The sequence below is a fragment of the Rhinolophus sinicus genome, chromosome X, assembly GCF_036562045.2.
Source record: "Rhinolophus sinicus isolate RSC01 chromosome X, ASM3656204v1, whole genome shotgun sequence".
Lineage (NCBI taxonomy): Eukaryota > Metazoa > Chordata > Mammalia > Chiroptera > Rhinolophidae > Rhinolophus > Rhinolophus sinicus.
The window spans coordinates 47,679,561-47,705,019 of NC_133768.1; the positions used below are offsets into that span (position 1 = coordinate 47,679,561).

Here is a 25,459-nt window from a genome sequence, read left to right on the forward strand (position 1 = left end):
TTGAAGGGATCAAGTTGTCTACATTTCTGCATGCAAGAAATGGGACAGCAGTCATGGGAAGTGGGGGGATTAGGTAAATGTCTACTCTTTTATCATGGTCCCACTTTATGACAGACATTGTGATAGGTACTTTGTTTAAAATTTTATTTTTATCTGTTACACATGATAATTTAAAAAGACAAGGCTTAGAACAAAAACAGCCATCATCCCATTTCTCCCATTTGTGATTCCCACTCCCCAGAGGTGACCACTTTCAACTCAGCTTTTTTCTGATATTTACATTCATGTTTCTAAGTAGCATGCGTATGCTGTTAACATCCTGATTTAAATATATATATCTTACCAATTTCATACATGGGAAAACTTAAGCTCTCTGATAGCCTCTGTTCCACAGTATTCCCCTATTTCATTCTCCCAATATTGTTTTGTCATAATTCTAGATTAGATTACACCATGATTGTAAATACTATTCACAGCTGAGCTGTATCGTATGCTATGATTACATTTACTTATGTATTTTTTATTTTCTTTGGAGTTACTGATAGTTTAAAAAATTTAGTTTTTCTGTGTGCCTAGCACTGATTCATTCCTAATATATTCAAACATGTGAGATAGTCTGTTCATTTTTATTAGAGACGTCCCTGCTGGAGTCCTCTGTGCTCCCGTTCCAGTTCGTCCTGGCTGCCCTCTAGGTTTGCTGTACAGTTGTTGCTCTGGGGTAATGCTCTTGAGGATTCTTTTCATCTCCTGTGTTGGACCTCCCCTTTCCTGGATCCCACCCCACCTTTCTTGGTTTACTCTCCTTTTTATGAAACAAGAAGTCACTTGCTTTTCTGAGAAAGAATGACTGGAGAGCAAAATTTTTAAGACCTATGTCTGAAAATATCTTTATTCAACCCGTATACTAGCCTGCTTGGCTATTTATAGAATGTCAGCTTATATATCAGTTTCTCAGACTTGAAGGATTTGCTTCATTGTCATTGCTGAAAATCTAATGACATTCTGCAGTTGATCTTAGCCCAAAGACCAAGAAATGATTCTGATTCTTTTATTGTCTTTGTAATTTTCCCTTCCTTTCCCTTTCCTGTCATTTTAATGGGGTTTCGGGAGTGAGCAGAGGTAAACATGTGATTTCAAAAGGCCATGTTTAACCAGAATTTCTCTATTGGGCATTTTACATATTAGATTTGTATTTCACCTTTATGGATAAAGAAAAGAAATAGTTGGACTCTTGGACAGGATCACAGACCTAGTGAGTAACAGCAGTGATTCAAGTCCAGGTTTGTTTGACTCCAAAGCCTGGTGCTTTTTCATTGTGCCTCACTCCCTGAAGTGGTACTTCTAGAGTAGGACTTTTTGCTTAACCCTAAAGAAAACAGCAAAAGAAAATTTTGGCTGCTTTAAACAAAACAAAATTTTGGGGCTCACATTTTTTCTTTAAAAATCATTTGTATTTTAATTCTGTCCCCATAATTGTAGTTAATTTTAAAATGCATCATGTTTCTGCACACCTCTAATGGTATGCTATACCCTGGTTTGGGAATCAAATTCTAGTCCAATCTTTTTGTAGATGACACCCAGAGATGCTACCCATAAATCCAGCAAATGAATGTCACAGTTGGGCCAGAACTTTAGCATACTGATGACTTTCCCCACCTTCTGATAACCTTTCCCCATACTTTATTATTTCAAATGTATAGAGGAACCGAAAAAAATTGTAAACACCCATAAACCTAGCACTTAGACTCTACAACTGCCAATTCATCCATCCGTCAATCCCTGATTGTACCTTTTAAATACTTCCTACTAGACTCTGCTTCTCGAGTCTTTACCATTTATTTGGGTCATTAATCCAGAGAATGAATGGGGAGATGCAAAGAGCCAAATATTTGAGTAACTGCTATATGCTTAGGACATAATGGAGGGTATGTAAGATAGCACTGATGTACTAAAGGAATCTACAACCTAGTTGAGAGGAATAATATGTAATAGTTTATGAGTATATAAACTGGAATAGTACAAGGATGTGCTTCCTGACTTAATACAGAATTATGAATTATTGATAAAACATTGCAAAGGTTTAGGCTTAAGTGTAGCACATTCACTTTTAACCCCCCGACAATATATGCCTACATATAGGGAAAAAAAATCATGTCATAAACTAAATCTCTTTAGCTCGGGTTTCTGCTTCCCTTTTCCTTTTTATGTCCAAAACTCGCAGTTAGCACATAATAAAGTCAGTAAGATTCCTTACACAATGAGAAGATTCCTTCCTACCGCAGTCCCCTAGCTGCCAGGATCCCTCCTTAGAAGAAACACTCTAAGGCCGGTTTCCTTCACTGTGGAGCTACTTAATGCATATGAAAAGCATAGCCACGTGTGTGTATATATACATATATTAAAATATGTATGGTGGTGTATTGCACACTGCTTTGTACCTGCTGTTCTGATTAGTGTTTTCTTCCCTACCTCCTATTTCCCTTCACTCTGGACTCCTTAGACCACAGTGTGCATTACATCTTCCATTCTCCTGCATGCTGACTATATTCCTATATTCAAAGATACTTGTTTCCTCCTTGTTAAAGGAAGAACTTGGGACAACAATGTCCTCACCCCAATTACCACCCGTATGTCTTTTTAAAAATTTCTCTGGGAAGCTGGAGGACAACAGCTGCCTTAAGTCATTTTTTTTTCTTTTTAAGATTTTATTGGGGAAGGGGAACAGGACTTTATTGGGGAACAGTGTGTACTTCCAGGACTTTTCCCAAGTCAAGTTGTCCTATCAATCTTAGTTGTGGAGGGTACATTACAGCTCAACTCCAGGTCCAGGTCGAGTTGCTGTTGTTAGTTGCAGAGGGAACAGCCCACCACCCCTTGTGGGAGTCGAACTGGCAACCTTGTGGTTGAGAGCCCGTGCGTGCTCCAACCAACTGAGCCATCTGGCCACCAGGGAGCTGGGTGGCAGCTCATTGACTTTATTCTAGTCGCAGAGGGTGCAGCTTGCTGGCCCATGTAGGAATCAAGCTGGCAGCCCCGTTGCCCAGAGCTCGTGGTCTAACCAACTGAGCCACCTGTCCGCCCCCCAACCTTAAATCATTCTTGAAGTTAGATTAGGTGGACATAGTTAGGGAAGGGAAGTTGGCAAGGTAAAGCAATCTTCATCTGAAAGAGCAAACCACTCACTGGCTGACTTAGTAAGTGAACACTCAGATTATAATCTCAGTATCTACAGATTCTCACTAAAGACAGAGCATGTTATGTTTTTAATAGATTTAAACCCATATTTCATTTTTTATTTTGTTTCACTATGATGAGTCAAAAGCTGATTCTAAACAAAAGTAAGCAAGTCCCTGATTTACAAATAATTCATTAAAAAATCTTAGTTGCTTTTTGGACCTCAGAATTACTGGGCCTTGTTTATCTTCTTGAATCTCAAGTGAAAAATGAAAGATAAACTATAAGTTCAATTTTTTTTATTAATCTCGGAACAAATACGTTAACAATTTCTTAGTTATATAGCATTTTACAATTTTGAAAGAACTTTCACATACACCAATTAAACCCTCACAACATCCCTGTGAGGTAGGCAGGGTCGGTGTTATTTTCCTATTACTAGTGAGGAGAACAAGGCTCAGAGGTGAAGTAAGGTCACACAGTTGGTAAATGATAAGAGCCAGGACTAGAACCTAGGCCTTAGACATGCTGCCTCCCTGAGAACATTCAAGTAATGATATCCTATGCTATATATAATGAACATTTCTCTCCTATGACATCGATCAGATCTGTTTTTATCAGTTTGATACCACCTTTTCCTAACATCCAAAAACAAACTGTGATGAGACTTTTCTTCCATTACTGGACAATTTCTGTTGGATGTATCAAGCACCATCCTAAGGTGAAACTTAACTTGTATTTTAAGTTTTGAGGATCCTTGGCTATAAGTTCTAAATTATGATATGAATATTCATTTTAGAAAATTTTGCAAGTATTCCTATGTTGAATATGTCAAACTTACTTAAAAACTGCACAAGCCTATTTATATTTTTGAAATCTTTGCAATCTTCACAGTAAGATGTTTAGATGTGCATAAATGGAAAAAAGAGAAAAGTGTGTAGTAACATTACAACATTAGTGGTAAACCTAGGCAGAGTACACGTAAGTGCAAGTCACATCACACTAATTTGTTTTTGTTGTTGGCGTTCTAGAGGAAGGAAAACCATTAGAAAACTTTCAGGTTTGATCCTATCTTCAGTGTGACATCCTCAGAAACTAGCCAGAAAAATGATCTGAATTGTACCAATAGGAGGAGGGTTCAAGCAGTAGTGATCAAAGCATATATGCATGTGGTAGAAAGGAAGAAAACACTTGCTCTTCAGTGGTTTTGCCTAGGTCCAGTGTAAATATAATTATCACTTATCAAGTCAGATTTTAAGCTATAGCATCATCTATGTTAAATTTAGAAATGTGAAGTCTGGTAGCATTGTCAACTTGGAATATAAGACTGAAACTGAATGTTAACAGACCCAAAACTACTTCTCAAAAGCAGAGTAAAGCTTGCTGGACATAAAAGGGAAGGGATAAAACTCAACTGCTCTGGTATGGAGGGGAAAAACAAATGCAAATCTTCAGGTTAAAGTGAACTGAAAAATATCAGACATGTAAAGCAAGTTTTAAAAATACGAAAATGACACTAAGCTGTATTATCAGGAATGATATTTTAAAAATTCCAGTTTTGGCCTTTTAAATTTAAGAGCAAGGGAGAGAAACTTAGACCTATGGGGAAGAGATGCTATAGAAAACAAATGGGATCTAGAAATGGGATTGAGGAGGTAGGTTAGCGAATACCAAGAAACCAGTTAAATACATTCAAAATGGATTTAGAATTCTTCTAAATCCATCCTCTCCAAAAATGTTTCCTAAATTGAGAAATTTGGTCAAAAAGTTGGTGACAATAAACGTGAGTATTACCTTACAAAAGAAAGTATTTAAATGTAGATTAGAAACTATGCTGTTAAAGATTAGTTCCACTGATCAGGCTGTAGAAACTGAAAATTAAGTGCTGCTGTCAGTGATACATGGCAGAAAACTGCTTCCAAAAATAGAATTGCCACAGTAGGACTCAACATTAGTGAAACTATTAAGTAACAAGAGCTTCACTTTTTATCTTGAAGCCTAATGAAAAAACATTGGCACCCTTACTTATGAAATCTAAGAGTTTAAACTAATGTGAAAAATATTTCAACTACATTTAAGTTTTCTAAGATAAAACTTGAGAAGATCTAGAATGTTCTAGTTCAGTATACCGGGCTCAAAACCACTACACATTTGAAATGCATCTAGACTAGACTATATTCCTTACATAGTATCATTGTCATCATCATCTTCATGTTTTCTCTTCAATGGGTTTGATTCACTGGCTGTGTTCTGTGATGAAACCATGTTGGTGGTAATAAGAATATTTTTGGGCCCAATCATTGAAGGATTAATCAGAACATTTTGAACTGCAGTTGTTGCGGGTACTGTAAACAGAGAAGAAAACACCCCCAAACTATGAATTACCCAGAATTAGAAACATGGTAAAAAGTATTCAACAAAGCTGAATGTAATTCTAATAATTTCAATAGCATGAAGTGCAACTACATCATAGAAGAAACTCAGGTAATTATACTGCATTAAAAGTTGAATTAAATTTTTTAATACTTAAATTAGTATCTAGTACAAGGTTACAGTTCTGTTTTTTGTTTTTGAACTTTACCTAAAATTTCACACTTAGTACTTAGTCATGGGAAGCAGTGAACTGGATTCATCATGGCATATACTAATGTTCAAGGTCAGAAATCATGCTTCCCTTATAGGCCTGTATTTCATGTAAGTAGTTTACTGTGAGTGGTTAAGTTTCAGATGTGAAATCTAAACATATACATTAATAAACTATGCTATAACAGAATTCTACTTATATCATTCCAACTTTATATGTCTCTTTCCATGAAGTGACTAAAGGTACAATTTTCATTTGATGTACACTAAGTTGTATTATTTTCTTGAGCTTTAACCCTAAGTGCTTTTCTCTGAAGATGTCTTAGATTTGTGGACCCTAACTTATTTTGGTTCACAGTGTTTTTCAAGAATCTGATGATCACACTGAATGTTCTCCACCCCCAAACATTACATGTATGTAAAATTTCATATAATTTTAGTGGAGCCATAGACCCACCCCCCTGAAGATTTGCAGCATCACTTCCTGTTATGATATTAAAGCAATTTAACTCTTGCTATAGGAACACAAACTTCTATAATCACAAATTATTCACAAATTGTAAATCAGAAAAAATATTTTAAAAGAACCGCTTACAACATCCCCCACCCCCTGCCTGCCCATCACATTACCTGGTTTAACAGGTGTGGACTGAGAAGGTGGAATCTGCACCGTAAATCTTTGGCTTGTCACTGACGCTGGAGGTGCAACTTTATTTGGGACAGACACTGTTTGTGGGGTTGCTGTAGTTGTAATTAACAGATCATATTAGTTAGATGACTTATTATCCAGGTTCATTTTCTGCCCTTCTTAGCTTACCAAAAACTACCTTCAAAGCACAGGGAACTAATGAAAGGTGAGAAAAAATCATTTGCAATAAAAGCAAACTTAAAAAATGTTTACAAGTTTAATAGTTTAGATGCTAAAACTTCAGGATAGTATAATGGTTAAGAATGTAGGCTCTGGAGCCTACCTGCTTGTGTCTGAATGCAAATTTTATCACGTACTACCTGAGTGTCCTTGGGAAAGTTATTTAATTTTTGTACCTCAGTTTTCTCATCTGTCAAATGGGGACAACAGTATCTACTTCATAGAATTCTTGTAAAGCTCTTCAAACAGCGACTGGCACTGAATTTTAGCTAAATGACGTCATGAAGTTGAGCGTTTAAATAATCTAGCAGAGTAAAGACCCAAGTTTTCTATTCCCTTAGGTGGCACTTTTAATCTCTCACTTGCTGAGAATAAGAAAATGTCTACTAGGTCCATGAAGCTAAATCAACATGCATCTAACAAAAGACTATCAAATACACCCTTTGGGGTCCCTAGTTGGACACAAAAATCATATTCCTTTTCTATATTGAAATTTTATTAAGCAGGAAAGGATCTTGGAGATAATTTAGTCCATCCCCCGCCCCCTTAATTCCACACATTATTCCAAGGTACAACTCAAAATACCACCCCATTTTGTAAAATTTTTTATTTATTTAGAAGGGATTGCCTGCCTCTGAAACTCCTTTAATACATTATAGGAGCCTTATTATTAGTGTCTTATCTCGTTTGATAAATTACAAGCCTCAGCTAACCTTTTTTCATCCTTGAGCACATGGCTTTTGTGCTTTGCTCCTAACAGGCACTCAAATGTTTGCTTGATGAATGAATTTTGCAAGACTCAGACTCAGTATGTATACTAACGTCTTTGCAGCTCTCAAAAATGCATTTATGGAAATGTGTCTGTTCCTAGTTTTTCCTTTGGGGATTCAGGCTTTCCATAGATCCCTTCCCCCTGGAACCAGCAGTCTTCCCAGGGGAGAGAGTTACTGAAAGAAACTACAACTATCATCATCTCCAAGGACAAAGGAGAAGAAAGCCTACATGGGGAAAGAAAGACCAAAGGTATACAGGAATCTGGGTTCTAGTGCTTTTTCTTACAAAGGTATATCTTTGTATATCTCCATCCCTAGGCAAGGTTTTCCTGTATTAAGAAATGGTCCAAAGAATTTGGTGAAGGTTAATGAAGCAAATATAAGTATTTTATTTTGTCAAGAAAATTCATAGTAGGTAGATGTTTTCTTGGCCATTACCCTAAGGTATTGTTAACATTTAAGTAAGTATGGAGTTTAGGTTTTAAAATTGAACAGAATAGATGCTTAGGTCTTATGCTTTATAAAACTCATTGAATTTTTTTGAAGTTAAAAACTTTTATGTTTAATAGTAGTGTTCAGCAGCTCCCTCAACTCTAGATTTTAAAAATCTCTAAAACATGTATAATAAATATCTAACTATAAATAAAAATCACAATTGATAACTAAAATTGGTTAACTTGCCAACATGTGTAACTGATTACCATAGCCTAGAGTTTAAAAAAAATTGGTATTCACTTAAGTAATATGAATCCACAGATAAACAGTATATGATCAAAAGTTACACAAATCATATATGCAAATTTCTGTCCACAAATGTCACATGCAGGTAATTAGAAGTATACAAGTAATACTATACCAGGCTGGTTTAAAAATGCTGGAATGTAAATTCACATCCTAAGAATATGAAGAGATTATCTACACACCTCAAAAATCAAATGCTTACACTAGGCCTACATGACATCTACAGGATTCAAGTTATAAGCAACAAGAGCCAAAAAACAATACTGGTCAAAGAGAAGGGTTTTGTTTTTGTTTTTGTTTTTCTGAAAATACTTTGACTATAAAAGACATCCAGCAGGAATATAGGATAAAAAATCAGGAAATCTAAATCCATTATTTATGTTCTCCTTATTAACCTAAACAATGACATTAAAAAGACACAAATAATGGTTTCTAAATACCATTCTCCACTAAAAGGAACCAGGGCTCTTTGGAGAAATGGCTGATTCTGGGACTGGGGTGAAAATATAAGTTACCAGAGGGTAAGGGGGGATGGTAGAAGGAAAAGGGGGTCAAACATATGGTGATATAAAAATGTACACTTGAAACCTGTATAATTTTACTAACCAATGTCACCCCAATAAATTTAATAAGAAAAAAATATGTAAGGTAAATTTGGAATACCTTGTTCCAGAAAGTAAGAAATGCTCAAAGAATGATGGAGACAGGGGCACAGATGAAGGCACAGATGAAGGGGCTCCCACTGATCAACATAGGGTAATGAATACTACTTTTGAAAAGGTTAATATTAAAAAAGAACAGGTTTTTTTTCTTTGATATCCTTAAGCTTTTTGTACATTTTAAACTTTCTTCTGACTGCATTCTCTTGCCAATTTATTCAGAAATTTCTTTAATTTCTGGTAAATTGGCTACTGCCATGAGTGTGTTTTGCAACTTCATTTGCATAGAAGGCAGAAAGAACAGAGCTTAAACTCCTGTTTTTGGTATCATGCTTTATACCAGCAACAATGCTGGGTAATGTCCAAATCTATACTCCTTGTAGCTTTCTCATTTTTAAATCTGATAAAATACTATGTGTCTATAGCTTTACTATAGGATGAATAATATATCAATGTCAACACACATATGGGAATTTCTGACTCACCTTTTGACTTGGATTATAGTTCAAAATCAAGTGCTGAGGCACTTCTTCTTTACCAGCCAGAAAAGGCATTTCCCTCTCTCACTTACCTATAGTAGGAGTGGTAGGTCTGCTACTAACAGCACCAACACTTAACCGTGGAACTAGTCTTCCTTGGTTAGGTCCCTATGGGATTTAACAAACAAATTAGTTTTAACGTTGTTCAGATTTGACACCTAAAGTTAATAGGAATGAAATTAGGATTGTTGATGTTAATTATTAATGGATAACCCATGGCAAGAATGTCCTGTTTTTGTTCTATTAGTGTTCCGAATCCAACATTTAAACTAGGGTTTTCACAGACATATATATAAACAGATGAGTGTGTGCGCGCGTGCACACACACACAGAATTCTGTATAGTACTTAGGTTACGGTAGAATCTTATTTGGAGATAACAGCTAACTTCCTTATCATTTTCAATCTTAACTAGTCAACATCTTAACCCAAGAAGAAATAAATTCTCTTATAGTGGAACTTCAGACTACAAAGGGAGCCCAATATGGGGAGCACTTTTTCAGTGGTGGGAGAGCCTTGGGTCATATTTCAGAAAGCAAGTCTAATTTCTGATGGTATATAATTTACTCTGTTATTGAGCTTCACTAAAAAACTATGTTCAAGTGGAAAGATTGGGAGTTATGAAACCTGGGAATCAGCCCTAGCTTTGCTACGAACTCCATGGATGAGTTTAGGCTCACTTTCCTGATGTGAAAAATAAGCATTGGGTTACATGAACACTAAAGTTCCTTTTAGCTCTAAAAATTTTAGGTCTTATATTTTGTATTTTAACATAGCAGCTAACTGCAGACACAGTATTTTCGAGGTAGTAAATTAAAAAAAAAAAAAAATATATATATATATATATATATATATATATATATATATATCCTAGTAAATTATCTTAGCCTTTAATCTACTGCACTATCTACAGGCGTTTGTTCTTTACAAATTTATCTAACACATCTCACCTTTTTAAAAAGCTAAATTGACTAACAATTCTTACCTTTTTAATTAAGGACTTCAGCCTATAGTTTGGAGCTGTTAAGCAGTATCTGTCAGGAGGCAGTCTGGGTCCTGCATATGGCTTAATCAGAGGTAAAGGGGTTTGATTTTTCTGCCTTGCAATATCCAGTAAAAACTTAAAACAAGACAAAACAAAAAACTGATAAGAACTACAATGAAAAATTATAAATAAAATGAACTTTAAATAAATGTTTGCTCACATCTCTCGGGGGAGGAGATGTAAAGGACTGGTCAGCGCGGCACTGGATTGCCAGTCTCACATCGTCTGCATCTACATTGGGTTTCTTAGCATGGCTCGAATAAATTTTTGCATCATCCAGGATTGTAGTCACATATCCTTTAAGAACAAAACATTATTTTCTTAAACATATGGAAACAGCTTAATATTTATGGCCACTTTTCTTAATGGAAGGTTCCATTAATTTCTAGAAAGTTTATGAGTTTTGGTTCTAATACCTAATTGTCCTATGTATATGATCAATTTTTAAAAAATACCACAGTATAAATACTGTTGTCCCTTAGCTTGAGCTCCATTTTACTGCTTTAGGCTGAATTCTAAGATATTAACTGTTAAAGTAATTTAGTTGAAAATATTCTTAGAATAAAAGGATCTTTTCAAATTCACAAGTTAGGGAAAAATTTTTTGGTGTTATCAACTTACGGAAAGCAAATTCCAACATTTGATTTATAACCCTTGGCTCATACTCAGTGATTCCCATATCCTTCAGGATCTGCGCCATCACCTGTGGATTCAAATAAAAAGGCCAGATGCATAATCTAGGTACTGGAAATCAAGATTGGACCGAAGGTAGTATTTATATTTATGATACAGGGTCCCCCTTCTACAAGCTCCAAACTTGTACTCAGCCTTTTCCTCCCAAGTGAGTGTCAGGATCACACCAAATGCCTTCGTACCCTCTTTCCTGAAAACTTTTTTTTTCCGCGGGGGATGGGGGCGGGGACGAAGAGGCCCGGGTTGGCTTTCCCAGCAGAGGTAGGGGTGGCTACAGCTGGTTGTCATTTTTGGATGTGGCGATGGGGAAAGCTAGCATCAGAATCCTGGACGCGAGAGTCAGGGTTCGCAGACCAGGCGACACGACGAGGCGGCCGCGACCCGAGGCCCAGGAGACAAACCCGGGCGGTTGGCCTGCGCACTCCGGCGGGGCTGCCGGGATGGCGGGAGAGCGCCCCGGAGCCAGGGCACCCCAATCTCACACTTCTTCCTGCCGCCTCGGTTGGGCTGAAGCCAGCACGCGAGCCCATCCTCAGGCCCTAGGCCTGGGCCTGCCTCCCAGGTCTCTGGCTGCGCCGAGCTTCACGACCCACCGCTCATCCTTCGCACTTACCAAGGCATCTCTCGGAGCGTTCTTGGGAGGCGCCATCTTGCCCGACTCCATGTTCTCCTGCCACTACTCATCCGGGGAGAGAAGGCTGCTCGCAGGCTCCTCGCTCAGGCTCCACCCCTGCGGGGTGCGGAAGGCGGGGTTAACGCGCCACCCCTCAGGCCGCCTCTTCCCAGCCGCTACCGGGCCCCGGGGAGGCTGAAGGGGAGTTGGCCGGCTCCGGAGGACTAGAAGGTACGGGTAAATGCTTCCCAGAGAAGCCCTCGGCCAACACCTGGAAGAGCTGAGAAGCTCGTGTGTTCCAGAGCTGTTCTCTGGAAAAGGGCATCAAAGGGACCACCCTTGTCTTCTCTGGGGCCTCTCCTCACACCTCCCCTCCTGCCACTCTGGCCCTTTCGGTCTCCGTGGAATGCCTGCAGGGGCCCAGCCTCCACCTGCCCCTATGGTTGGGTTGCCTGGTTAAAAGCAGAACACACAGTTAAATTTGAATATCAGATCAACACCGAATACATTTTTAGCATAAGTATATCCCAAGCAGTACACAGGGTATACTTAACACTACAAAATGATTTGTTTATCTGATGTTCAAGTTTAACAGGGCATTCTGTATTTTTATTGGCTAAATCTGGCAACTCCACCCTATATCCTACTCTCCACACAGCAAGCCTTTGGTCTGCTATGGTCACACTTGAAGCCCTGTCGTGGTTGCCCATTTCATACCGATGAAAAGCTGAAGCCTTTGACCACCTACCTGCAAGATTCTCTGCTGGAGCCCCTTCAGCCTTGTCCTTTGACCCTGTGTAGTTTCCTCTCTGTCCCTGCTGAGGCCCGCCCAGGGCCCTCACTTGCCTCCCAGATGCCCTCCGATCCCCACTCTCCACAGAACAGCCTGAATGACTTAAGAAAAACGTGCATCAGTTAACTGTCTCTGGCTTAAAGTGTCCCAAAGAGAACTCTTTCTTACTCCCCCTCAATCTACCATAGTGCTAGAATTCTCCATACCAGGAAAGACACCCTAGCAGTCAGCCGTACTGTGCTCTTTCTCCTACAATCCACATTCAGTCTAGCAGCAAGTTCTGTCAGGACGACCTCCCAAAGTCTGTGTCTTTGCATCTCCATCCAGTGCTACAATGCTAACAGTCCAAGCCAACAGCCTTACTCACCAAGACTACAAAAATAGGTCCCCAAAATTGTGCTCCCCCACATTCTTCACAGACCAGAGGGATCTCTTAGTCATCAATTATATTCCTTTCCTAAAAACCCTATAATGGCTTCCTTCACATATGCAAAAATTCATACTGGTTTCTGGAGCTTAGCGGGCCCTTCAGTTTTTGACACAAGCATACCTCATCGGACTCATCTAAATCCGTAATCCGTCAGGCACCCATCTTGAACTTTGGGTAGGTTCCCCAAGAACCTCCTGTTCTTAACATACTGTTTCCAGTGGGAACCTGTGCTTTGTAAACACATTTCCCAACTCACCATGGACAACCTCTGTGTAAGACTAATAATGATTTTCTCCCTTTTGAATAGGTAGTACATGCACAAGGTACTCATTTTAAAAATATATTTAAAAAACAAAAGAAAACCTCTGGCTTGTTCCAGCCACTTATTTCTCTTTTCACAGAAGGCACCACTGTTTACCAGTTTGTCTGTGTAATTTACAAATATTATTATATCTTGTTCTCCCACCTGAATGGTATTACACCATTGGGGTGACCATTTTTTAGAGAGCAACCTGGGACATAGCTGTATCAGATGAAAAGACTCATAATATATAATAAATAATTGTTCATGTGTGTATTATTGCTTTAATATAAAAATAGATGTTCATTTTATTTATTATTATTCATTTTAAATTATGTGTTTTTCTTTATTATTTACTTTTGTTACACACATGCTGTTATTTAAACCAAACAATAGAACTAGTGAACAGTGGCAATTAGTAATAAAAGTAAGACTAATTAAATATTATGTGTGAGAAAATATAACTATGTTTTTCATATTTCTGTCCTCTGTCACAACAATTTATTTTAACTCTTGGATATTTAAATTTTGTAGGTCATATTGTGTATTTTTTTTTTTTTTTTAAGATTTTATTGGGGAAGGGGAACAGGACTTTATTGGGGAACAATGGTCAAATTGTTGTCCTTTCAATCTTAGTTGTGGGGGGTTATGTTCAGCTTCAAGTTGTTGTTCTTTCAGTCTTAGTTGTGGAGGGCACAGCTCAGCTCCAGGTCCAGTTGCCGTTGCTAGTTGCCGGGGGCACAGCCCACCATCCCTTGCGGGAGTCAAACCGGCAACCTTGTGGTTGAGAGGACAGGCTCCAACCAACTCAGCGGCAGCTCAGCTCAAGGTGCCGTGTTCAATTTTAGTTGCAGGGGGCGCTGCCCACCATCTCTTGCGGGAGTCGAGGAATTGAATTGGCAACCTTGTGGTTGAGAGCCCGCGCTCCAACCAACTGAGCCATCCGGGAGGCAGCTCAGCTCAAGGTGCCATGTTCAATCTTAGTTGCAGGGGGCGGAGCCCACCATCCCTTGCGGGACTCGAGGAATTGAACTGGCAACCTTGTGGTTGAGAGCCCACAGGCCCATGTGGGAATCGAACCGGCAGCCTTCGGAGTTAGGAGCACGGAGCTCTAACCGCCTGAGCCACCGGGCCGGCCCCTGTGTATTCTTAATATACATAAATTTAAGACTTTAAAAAAGGAAAATGTAAATACAATAAGACAAACAGCTATCATCTATTGCCTATATTTAATAAAAAAATCACCATGAAATATTTCTTTTGGCCCATGGTACAGTAGGATACTTTTACTCTTTTTGTTTCTTTTTCAATAATACTTCTCTGAACTGCCTGCAGCCTTTAGAACATCCATATCAATACCTATAGAACACCTCATTATTATTTTAAAATAACAGCTTTATTTATATATAACTCACATGCTGTACAGTTTGCCAACTTAAGGGTTTACAATTTAGGGATGGTTTTAGTCTATTCACAGAGTTGTGCAACCATTACATCATACATTTTAGAATATTTTCATCCCCCCGCAAAGAAACCCCACTTGGACATAAAATTAACTCACTCCTGTTGCAATAAATGATACTTATACATCCAACATAATCTGTGCTTCACTAGGATACTACTTGTTATGTAGACATTAGGCTTATCCCTGTCTATTGCACACTAACTTATTCTGTGTATTTGGAGAAATTGTTAGAGATTTTCAGATATTGACAACTACCATCTGTCTAGCAGATCATCTGTGATCTACAGTAATAATTTTAAAAACTGGTATAATTCATTATCTAGAGTTATCATGGACAGTCATATAGTCCTTGATTTCCTCTTGGATAGCCAAAGGAAAATTTGCTAGCAAATAGTTATTGTTGTACCTATATAAATATTACAGGACAAGTAGAATAGCCTGTCACTTGCCTAAAATAAAAAGCTAGGTCTAAAAGAGACCCAGCTGGGTTCTGGGATGTTTTAATTGCCTGGGTTTTAGAATTTTGGCCTATGGCTTTGAGATTTGTTACAAGGACCAATAGTCATTTTACTTCTGATAATTATCTGTGTTACAATTTGACTGGTGTATCCTGTCCAGAGTCTTAAATGCTATTGCACAGCCATTGTTATGTCAGGTGGTTCAATAACATCCTGCAACAAAAGGAGAAAAAAGGATTAACTCTTGTTCAACTATAGACTATGTTTAATCGATACTCTTCTGATCCTGATCAGTAAAATCTGGTGAAAATCCAGGATTTTTATGGACAAAAGGGGGAACTAGAACAATGACAACAACAACATAAAAGCATCCTTTGACATCTAGGAACTGGTCTAATACAGTTAGGCCTCAGTGTTGTTAGAAGCTTGCCTGGTGCTCCTAGCTAGGCTATATTATTCTCCTGTTGGACATAAACAATCTCAAAGAACACAAACATTAGACAGTTACTCTAGGACCATGATAAAGTAAGACAGAGAGGCCACTTCATAGCTTTATCTAAGCACACAAAACACTGTGACCCATAGAATACCAAACATCCCCTTTACTCAGATTATCATGAGTAACTGCTACTACTTTTTTACCAATTACAGCTTTATCCTTGTTGTAAGTCTGCCTTCCCTATAGATAAGATTTATTGTGATACCCAATCATAGAGGTGCCTCAACTTTCTGACAGCACCCAATCTAGACTGCCTTCTTCCTTAGACCCTCTAATATTCACTTACTGAGACTGCCTGTAGTTCCCCATGGTATACGTTCTCCATTGCTATAAGAAGTAATACACTTGTTCAACTACAGGTACATTCCTGGTACTCTGGTCTGGAAGGCATTGACATTTGCTATCCATATATCCTCTTTGGTGAAGTGTCTCTACTTCGTCTCTTTAGCTCATTGTTGAATTGGATTGTTTGTTTTCTTATTATACAGTTTTTAGAGTTCTTTATATATTCTGGATGTAAGTCCTTTAGAAGATTTGCAAATGTTATCTCCCAGTCTATGGCTTATGTTTTCATTTTTCATAATGGTGTCTAGTGAAGTTCAAAAATATTTTTTATTTTGAGAAATCTAACTTACTAATTTTTAAAGTAGATTGTGTATTTGGTGACATGTAAAGAGGATTTTCTTAATCTATGGTCTTGAAGATTTTTCTCCTATGGTTTTTAAATAAAATTTTAATAGTTTCAGCTCATATTTAAGTCTGTTTTTTATATGTATTGTGAGGCAAGTGTCTGAATTCATCTTGTTGCATGAATTGGATAGCCAGTTGTCCCATTTGTTGAAAAATAATATTTTCCTTATTGATTTGCCTTGGTGTCTTTGTTAAAAATCAATTGTCCATAAAGTTAAGGGTCTATTTTTGGACTGTCTATTTTGTTCCATTCATCTATATGTCTATCCTTATGCCAGTACCATGCTGTCTTGGTTATTGTAGCTTGTAGTCAGTTTTGAAACTGGAAAGTGTGAGTCCTCTAATTTTATTCTTTTTCAAAATCATTTTGTCTATTTTTGGTCTTCTGCATTTCCATAAAAATTTTAGGAACAGATTGTCATTGTTTACAAAAAATTCTTCTGAGATTTTGATAGGGATTGCATTGATTTTTTTTTAAAATTGGGGAATATTGGGGAAGAGTGTGGTTTTCCAAGATCCATTAGCTCCAAGTCAAGTTGTTGTCCTTCAATCTAGTTGTGGAGGGCGCAACTCAGTTTCCAAGTCCAGTTGCTGTTTTCAATCTAGTTGCAGGGGGTGCAGCCCACCATCCCATTCTGGAATTGAAGCGGCAACCTTGTTGTTAAGACCTCGCACTCCATCCGGCTGCCCACAAGCAGCTTGTTGTCTTCAATCTAGTTGTGGAGGGTGCAGCTCACTGGCCCACGTGGGAATCGAACCGGCAACCCTGTTGTTAAGAGCTTGCGCTCTAACCAAATGGGCCATCTGGCCACCCCAATTGCATCGATATTTTTACCCATGTGTTATTTAGAGGTATGTTTGATCTGCAAGTATTTTGGGATTTTCCAGCTATCTTTCTGTTACTGATTTCTAGTTTCACTCCATTATGGTCTGAGAGAATACTTTGTATGATTTCTATTCTTTTAAATTTGTTAAGGTGTATTTTATGGTCTAGAATGTGGTCTATCTTGGTGAATGTTCCATGTGAGCTTGAGAAGAATGTGTATGATGCTGCTGTTGGATGAAGTATCTAGAATACATAAAGGCCTCTAACATCCCAATGATGAAAACACAAATAAGCCATATCTTGCTCCTCTGCAAACCTCAGCTGAAAGTGAGACTTATTTAGTACTTAAAATATACAGTATAGTGATCATAGGAACAATTTATGACCTGATAGTGTTGAGAAATTATTGGGCATACACTATAATGTTATAATTAAAAAACTGATTTTTCAATTCAGAACATTTTAACAGATTCTTTATAATTATTATGAAGTTAAATTGAATCACCTAGGGTCACTAAATCATTTTGTCTTACATTAATGCTTTATGCCACATATGTAACACTTTACCAAAAGACATTCATTAAAATTTTTTTTCCCCTTTCTTCCACATCCCCCCTCCACTCCGGTTCAAGCTGTTGTTTCTCAGTCTAGTTGTGTAGGACACAGCTCCCTGGCCCATGCTGGTATTATGAGCCTTGCGTTCCTCCCCCCGACCAGGCAGTTGGTTGCCAGTCATCAGTTGGCCGCTCACAGACAGCCGCTCATGCTGGCTGCCAGCTGCTCATGGCAGCACACAGTAGCCCCCAACAGCACACAGCAGCCTGCGGCAGCTCACGCCAACCTCTGGCTGCTCACGGCAGCCCAGCTCCAGGGAGAGCTGTTGTTCACAAGTTTAGCTGTAGAGGGCGCAGCTCACTGGCCCATGTGGGAGTCAAACCTGCGACCTCAGCGTTAACAGCATGGTACTCCAATGACCTGAGCCACCAGGCCTGCCTAAAAATTTTAAATTACAAAATTTTAACAATGATTTGATATTTTTTGTTAGAATTTCAGATATATAATAATTTCTCAATATTTCATTTTATGATGAGGATATTCAACTTTGGCTAAATACTGACTTTTAATACTCAGCTATTTTATGTTTGGTCAAAATATTCAGTGCACCTCTAATACATACCTAGAAGTAGAATGGCTGGGCCAAAGGGTTTGCACATCTTCATATTTCCTAAATATTTCAAATTGTTCTCCAAATTAGATGTATCAATTTATAGTACTACTAGCAGCATGATAGTTCCTTTTGGTAAATGTCCTTGACAATATATATTATTATCAGACTTAAAAAATTTTGACATTATGATGAGAGTGAGATGGTAATTTTGTTTGTATTATTTGCAATTGCATTAAGAAATGGGCTGTACATCTTTTCATTTGTTTTATGGTCTGTTTCCTCATCTGTGAATTGCTGGTTTGTGGTAAGTTGAATAAAGGCCCCATGAAAGATATATCCCTTATAAACCCTAGAACCTGTGAATGTTACCTTATATGGCAAAAGGGACTTTGCAGACCTGATTAATTTAAGGATGGTGAGATAGGGAGATTATCCTGGATTACCACGTGGGACCTAAATGCAATCACAAGTGTCTTTATGAGAGGGAAGTAGAGGAAGATTTGACTATAAGGAGAGAAGAAGGATATGCGATGATGGAAGCAAGAGGTTGGAGTAATGCAAGGGAAGGGTCACGAGCCAAGGAATGCAGGTGGCTTCTAGAAGATACAAATGATTTCTTCCCTAGAACCTCCAGAAGGAATCAGTCTGCTAACATCTTGACTTCAGCTCACTAAAACTGTTTTTTTTTTAAGACTTTTATTGAAAAAATATAGCTAATATACAACATTATATAAGTTTCAGGTGTACACCATAGTCATTCAACATTTATAAACCTAAACAAGTGATCACCATGATAAATCCAGCAACCATCTGACACCGTACCATGCTATCACAATATTATTGACTATATTCCCCATTCTATACAGTACATCTCCGTGAGTTATTTGTTTTATACCTGGAAATTTGAACCTCTTATTTCCCTTCAGCTTCCCCCCCCCCTTTTAAATGTTTCAATTGCAGTTAATATTCAATATTGTTTTGTACTAATTTCAGGTGGATAGCATAGTAGTTAGACATTTGTATAATTTAAGACGTTATCCCCCCGACTAGTCAGTCTAGTACTCAACTGGCATTTTACATAGCTATTACCATATTATTGACTATAATTTCCTATGCTTTGCTTTACATCCCCATGACTATTTTGTAGCTATCTATTTGTACTTCTTAATCCATTCACCTTTTTCACCCTGTCCTCCAACCCACTCCCATCTATTACCCTGATAAATATAGTACCCATCTGCACCATACGTAGTTATTACTATATTATTGACTATATTGACTATTATTGACTACTCTTCTTATGCTATAACTCACATCCCCATGACTACTTTGTAACAACCAATTTGTACTTCTTAATCACTTCCTGTTTTTCATCCCCCCCTCCAACCCCCCTCCCAACTGGCAACCATCAAATTGTTCTCTGTATTTATGAGTGTGTTTCTGTTTTGTTTGTTTATTTTGTCCTTTAGATTCCACCTGTAAGTGAAATCACATTGCATCTGTCTTGCTCTGTCTGACATACTTCACTCAGCACAATACCCTGCTGCTGGTTGCCAGATACAGAAAGGTTCAGCCATGGATAAAACCGATAAAGCCTTTGTGGTACAGAATTGAGTGTGGCGGGTTCTCAGTGAGTTGGCAGGGTGGAGATGTGGAACAGAGCTGCGGAGCTCACTAGGCCAATCAGATTCAGATTCCTTTTGGCCATAAGCATAAGGGGAGGGCTCCACACGGGAAAGATGGTGCCTGCCTGCTAGCTGCGTAGGAAGAGGACCCCACACAGGGAAAATAGCGACTGTTCTCCAGCCCTCATGCCAAGGCAGCACACTTCAGTCTGCCTCCTGTATGTCTCTGATGTACCCCCAAGTTACTGTCCCTCTGTTGGAGCCCAGGGTAAGTGCCTGTTAGTGAGCAAATCTGTGAGCAGGCCCTTTAAGAGAATGTCTGGGTTTCCTGCCGCCTTCCATCCCACCCAGATGGTTGGAATCCCCACTGTTTTTCACAGGCAGATATTGAGGGAGCTCCTTTTCCCGACACCAGTACTCTACTCTGGTGTGTGTGTGTGTGTGTGTGTGTGTGTGTGTGTGTGTGTGTGTGCTGTGGGGGAAGGGGGCTTGGGGTCTCTTGCTCCTTCCTGGGGAACCTTTGTGGCCAAGATATGCCTTTCAGTTTTTATCTGCCACACGGAGGTGTGGGGCTAGCTCATTATGCGTCTCCTCCCCTCCTACGAGTCTTGATGTGACTTCTTTATATGCTTAGCTATAAAACTTATGTTCAGCTACACTTCAGATGGTTTTCCAGATTGATTGTCCAATAATTTAGTTGTAATTTTGCTGTATTCATGGGATGAGGCAAGCACAGTGTTTATCTGTTCTGCCATCTTGGATCCTCCTAGCTAATCTCTAAAACTGGTTTTGGATTTATGGACTCCAGAACTATAAGATTATACCTTTGTCTTGTTTTAAGCTATTAAGTTTGTGGTAATTTGGTATCATAGCAACAGGAAACTGCTCATATCCTTTACCTGTTTTGCTACTTGTTTTTTGTTTTAGATGATTTTCAGTCCTTAACTTTTGTGTATACCAATACTTTAACTGTATTATATTACAATTGTTTTCTCTAAATCTGTGACTTATTGTTTCAAAGTTTGGTGTCTTTGGTTGAACAGAAATTTAGAATTTTTTTTTTTTGATTAAATTTATTGGGGTGACAATTGTTAGTAAAATTACATAGATTTCAGGTGTACAATTCTGTATTACATCATCTATAAATCCCATTGTATGTTCATCACCCAGAGTCAGTTCTCCTTCCATCACCATATACTCGATCCCCTTACCCTCATCTCCCACCCCCACCCCCCCCCCTTACCCTCTGGCAACCACTAAACTATTGTCTGTGTCTATGAGTTTCTGTTTCTCATTTGTTTGTCTTGTTCTTTTGTTGTTTTGGTTTATATACCACATATCAGTGAAATCACATGGTTCTCTGCTTTTCTGTCTGACTTGTTTCGCTCAGCATTACTCTCTCAAGATCCATCCATGTTGTCACAAATGTTCCTATATCATCTTTTCTTACTGCGAATAGTATTCCATTGTGTATATATACCACAACTTCTTTATCCATTCATCTATCGAAGGACATTTTGGTTGTTTCCATGTCTTGGCCACGTAAACAAAGCTGCAATGAACATTGGAGCACACGTGTCTTTATCTCTAAATGTTTTCAGATTTTTGGGTAGATACCCAGGAGAGGGATTGCTGGGTCATATGGCAATTCTATTCGTAATTTTTGAGGAACCTCCACACTGCCTTCCATAACGGCTGCACCAGTCTGCATTCCCTCCAACAGTGTATGAGGGTTCCTTTTTTCCCCCACAGCCTCTATTTGTTACTATTTGTCTTGTTGATGATAGCCATTCTGACTGGGGTGAGGTGATATCTCATTGTGGTTTTGATTTGCATTTCTCTGATGATTAGTGATGTTGAGCATTTTTTCATATGTCTATTTGCCATTTGTATGTCCTCTTTGGAGAAATGTCTCTTCAAGTCCTCTGCCCATTTTTCAATTGGGTTGTTTGTTTTTTTGTTGTTGAGTTGCATGAGTTCCTTGTATATTCTGGATACTAGCCCCTTATCGGAGGCACTGTTTGCAAAAATCTTCTCCCATTCAGTTGGTGGCCTCTTTATTTTGTCAATGGTTTCTTTTGCTGTGCAGAAGCTTTTAAGTTTCATATAGTCCCATTCGTTTATTTTAGCTTTTACTTCCATTGCCTTTGGAGTCAAGTTCATAAAATGCTCTTTGAACCCAAGGTCCATAAGTTTAGTACCTATGTTTTCTTCTATGCAGTTTATTGTGTCAGGTCTTATGCTTAAGTCTTTGATCCATTTTGAATTAACTTTGGTACATGGTGACAAATAGCAGTCCAGTTTCATTCTTTTGCACGTGGCTATCCAATTCTCCCAGCACCATTTATTGAAGAGGCTGTCTTTGCTCCATTGTATGTTTTTAGCTTCTTTGTCAAAACTTATCTGTCCATATTTATGTGGTTTTATTTCTGGGTTCCAAATTCTATGCCATTGGTCTATGTGTCTGTTTTTCTGCCAATACCATGCTGTTTTGGTTATTGTAGCCCTGTAGTACAAGCCAAAGTCAGGAGGTGTGATACCTCCATTATTGTTCTTTTTTCTTAAGATTGCTTTGGCCATTCGGGTTCTTTTGTGGTTCCAAACAAATCTGATGATTTTTTGTTCTATTTCTTTAAAAAATGCCATTGGGATTTTGATGGGGATTGCACTGAATCTATATATTGCTTTGGGTAATATGCCCATTTTAACTATGTTGATTCTTCCATCCATGAGCACGGAATGTCTTTCCATTTCTTTGTGTCTTCTTCAATTTCTTTCAAAAATGTCTTATAGTTTTCAGCATATAGGTCTTTCACATCCTTGGTTAAGTTTATTCCTAGGTATTTTATTCTTTTTGCTGCAATTGCAAAAGGAATTGTTTTTTGTATTTCTTTTTCTGAGATTTCATTGTTAGTATATAGGAAGGCAATGGACTTTTGTGCGTTGATTTTGTAGCCAGCAACTTTACTGTATTCGTTGATTGTTTCTAATAGCTTTTTGGTGGAGTCTTTAGGGTTTTCTATATATAGCATCATGTCATCTGCAAAGAGTGATAATTTAACTTCTTCATTCCCAATTTGATGCCTTTTATTTCTTTCTCTTGCCTGATTGCTCTGGCAAGGACTTCCAACACTATGTTGAAAAGCAGAGGTGATAGGGGACATCCCTGTCGTGTTCCTGAACGTAGAGCAAAGGGCTTCAGTTTTTCTCCATTAATTATGAGATTAGCAGAGGGCTTGTCATATATGGCCTTTATTATGTTAAGGTATTTTCCTTCTATACCCATTTTATTAAGTGTTTTAATCATAAATGGATGTTGTATCTTGTCAAATGCTTTTTCTGCATCAATTGATATAATCATATGATTTTTGTCCTTTATTTTGTTTATGTGATGTATCACATTGATGGATTTGTGGATGTTGAACCATCCTTGTGCCCGGGGATGAACCCCACTTGGTCGTGATGAATAATCTTTTTAATGCATTGTTGTATTCGATTTGCTAGAATTTTATTTAGGATTTTTGCATCGGTATTCATCAGAGATATTGGTCTGTAGTTTTCTTTTTTTGTGCTGTCCTTACCAGGTTTTGGTATCAGGGTAATGTTGGCCTCATAAAATGAGTTAGGGAGTACTGTCTCTTCTTCAATTTTTTGGAAGAGTTTGTGCAGGATTGGTATTAGATCCTCTTTGAAGGTTTGGTAGAATTCACTAGTGAAGCCATCTGGTCCCGGACTTTTGCTTTTGGGAAGGTTTTGGATGACTGATTCAATTTCGTTACTGGTGATCGGTCTGTTTAGATTTTCCAGTTCTTCATGGTTCAGCCTTGGAAGGCTATATGTTTCTAAGAACTTGTCCATTTCTTCTAGGTTGTTGAATTTGGTGGCATATAGTCCTTCATAGTATTCTTGGATGATCCTTTGTATTTCTGTGGTGTCCGTGATAACTTCCCCTTTTTCGTTTCTGATTTTGTTAATCAGTGTCTTCTCTCTTTTTATCTTAGTAAGTCTAGCCAAGGGTTTGTCAATTTTGTTAATCTTTTCAAAGAACCAGCTCTTTGTCACATTAATTTTTTCTATTGTCTTTTTGTTCTCTATTTCATTTAGTTCTGCTCTAATTTTTGTTATTTCCTTTCTTCTGCTGACCTTGGGTTTTACTTGTTCTTCTTTTTCTAGTTCTTTAAGGTGTAACATGAGGTTATTTATTTGGGAGTTTTCTTGTTTCTTGAGATAGGCCTGTAATGAGATAAATTTCCTCTTAAAACTGCTTTCGCTGCATCCCAAAAATTTTGGTAGGATGTATTTTCATTGTCATTTGTTTCTATGTATCTTTTGATCTCTCCTCTAATTTCTTCTTTGACCCAGTCCTTCTTTAAAAGTATGTTGTTTAATCTCCATGTATTTGTGTTTTTCCCGCTTTCTTTTTACAGTTGATATCCAATTTCAAAGCCTTGTGATCAGAGAATATGCATGGTATGATTTCAATCTTCTTAAATTTGTTGAGACTGATTTTATGTCCCAATATATGGTCTATCCTTGAGAATGTTCCATGTACACTAGAAAAGAATGTATAGTCTGATGTTTTAGGATGAAGTGCTCTATAAACGTCAATTATGTCCATTTCATCTAATGTGTCATTTAGGGCTACTATTTCGTTATTTATTTTCTGTTTGGATGATCTATCCATAGCTGTCAATGATGTATTTAAGTCCCCTAGTATAATTGTGTTTTGGTCAATTTCTCCCTTTAGTTCTGTTAGTAGTTGCTTGGTATACTTCGGTGCTCCCTGATTGGGGGCATAAATATTGATGGCTGTTATGTCTTCTTGTTGTACAGTCCCCTTCACCATTATGAAATGTCCATCTTTGTCTCTTGTTATCTTTTTCACCTTGAAGTCTGTTTTATCTGATATCATTATGGCTACACCTGCTTTTCTCTGGGTACCATTTGCTTGGAGTGTCAATTTCCACCCTTTCACTTTGAGTCTATGCTTGTCCTTGTAGCTGAGATGTGTCTCTTGGAGACAGCATATGGTTGGGTTTAGTTTTTGATCCAATCTGCTACTCTGTGCCTTTTTATTGGTGAGTTCAGTCCATTTACATTTAGGGAGATTATTGATATGTGAGGATTTCCTGTCATTCTATCTTTAGTTTTCTGGTAAGGCTGTGTCTCCATTGTTTCTTTGCCTTTTTGTTGTTGTCTATTATTTCTGTGTGGTGGTATTCTATGATGTTTTCCTCTGTTTCTTCTTTTATTTCAGTATATATTTCAGTTCTGGATTTTTTTTTGAGTGGTTACCCTTAAGTTTATGTAAAAGAAAGTTTGATAATTAGAGTATTCCATTTTCTTCAGCACGCTTACTTTCTCCATTCCCATATTCCAGTTCAGGCCTTTACTCTCCCCCTTTTTGAGTTTTGGTTGCCACAAATTGTCCCTGTCGATGGTGGTCGCATAGCCTCCTTCAGTATTTCTTGTAGTGCAGGTCGTGTATTAGAAAATTCTTTATTCCTCCTTCATATC

General features: G+C 38.0%; 1 protein-coding gene across 2 annotated transcripts; it reads right to left on the reverse strand.

The window, feature by feature from the left end:
• Positions 1–3,456: 3,456 nt before the first annotated feature.
• Positions 3,457–11,822, reverse strand: TAF9B (TATA-box binding protein associated factor 9b). Of its 2 annotated transcripts, none has more exons than XM_019713597.2 (7): positions 11,688–11,822; positions 11,003–11,084; positions 10,542–10,678; positions 10,322–10,402; positions 9,370–9,445; positions 6,388–6,498; positions 3,457–5,519 (listed from the first exon to the last, which is right to left on the reverse strand). In XM_019713597.2, exons 1-7 carry the CDS (start codon positions 11,736–11,738, stop codon positions 5,356–5,358), a joined length of 702 nt encoding a protein of 233 aa, XP_019569156.1. In that variant the 5' UTR covers positions 11,739–11,822; the 3' UTR covers positions 3,457–5,355. The 2 variants fall into 2 exon arrangements, with proteins under 2 accessions (XP_019569156.1, XP_019569154.1); XM_019713595.2 differs by having other exon boundaries at positions 10,322–10,456.
• Between the last annotated feature and the right edge of the window lie 13,637 nt (positions 11,823–25,459).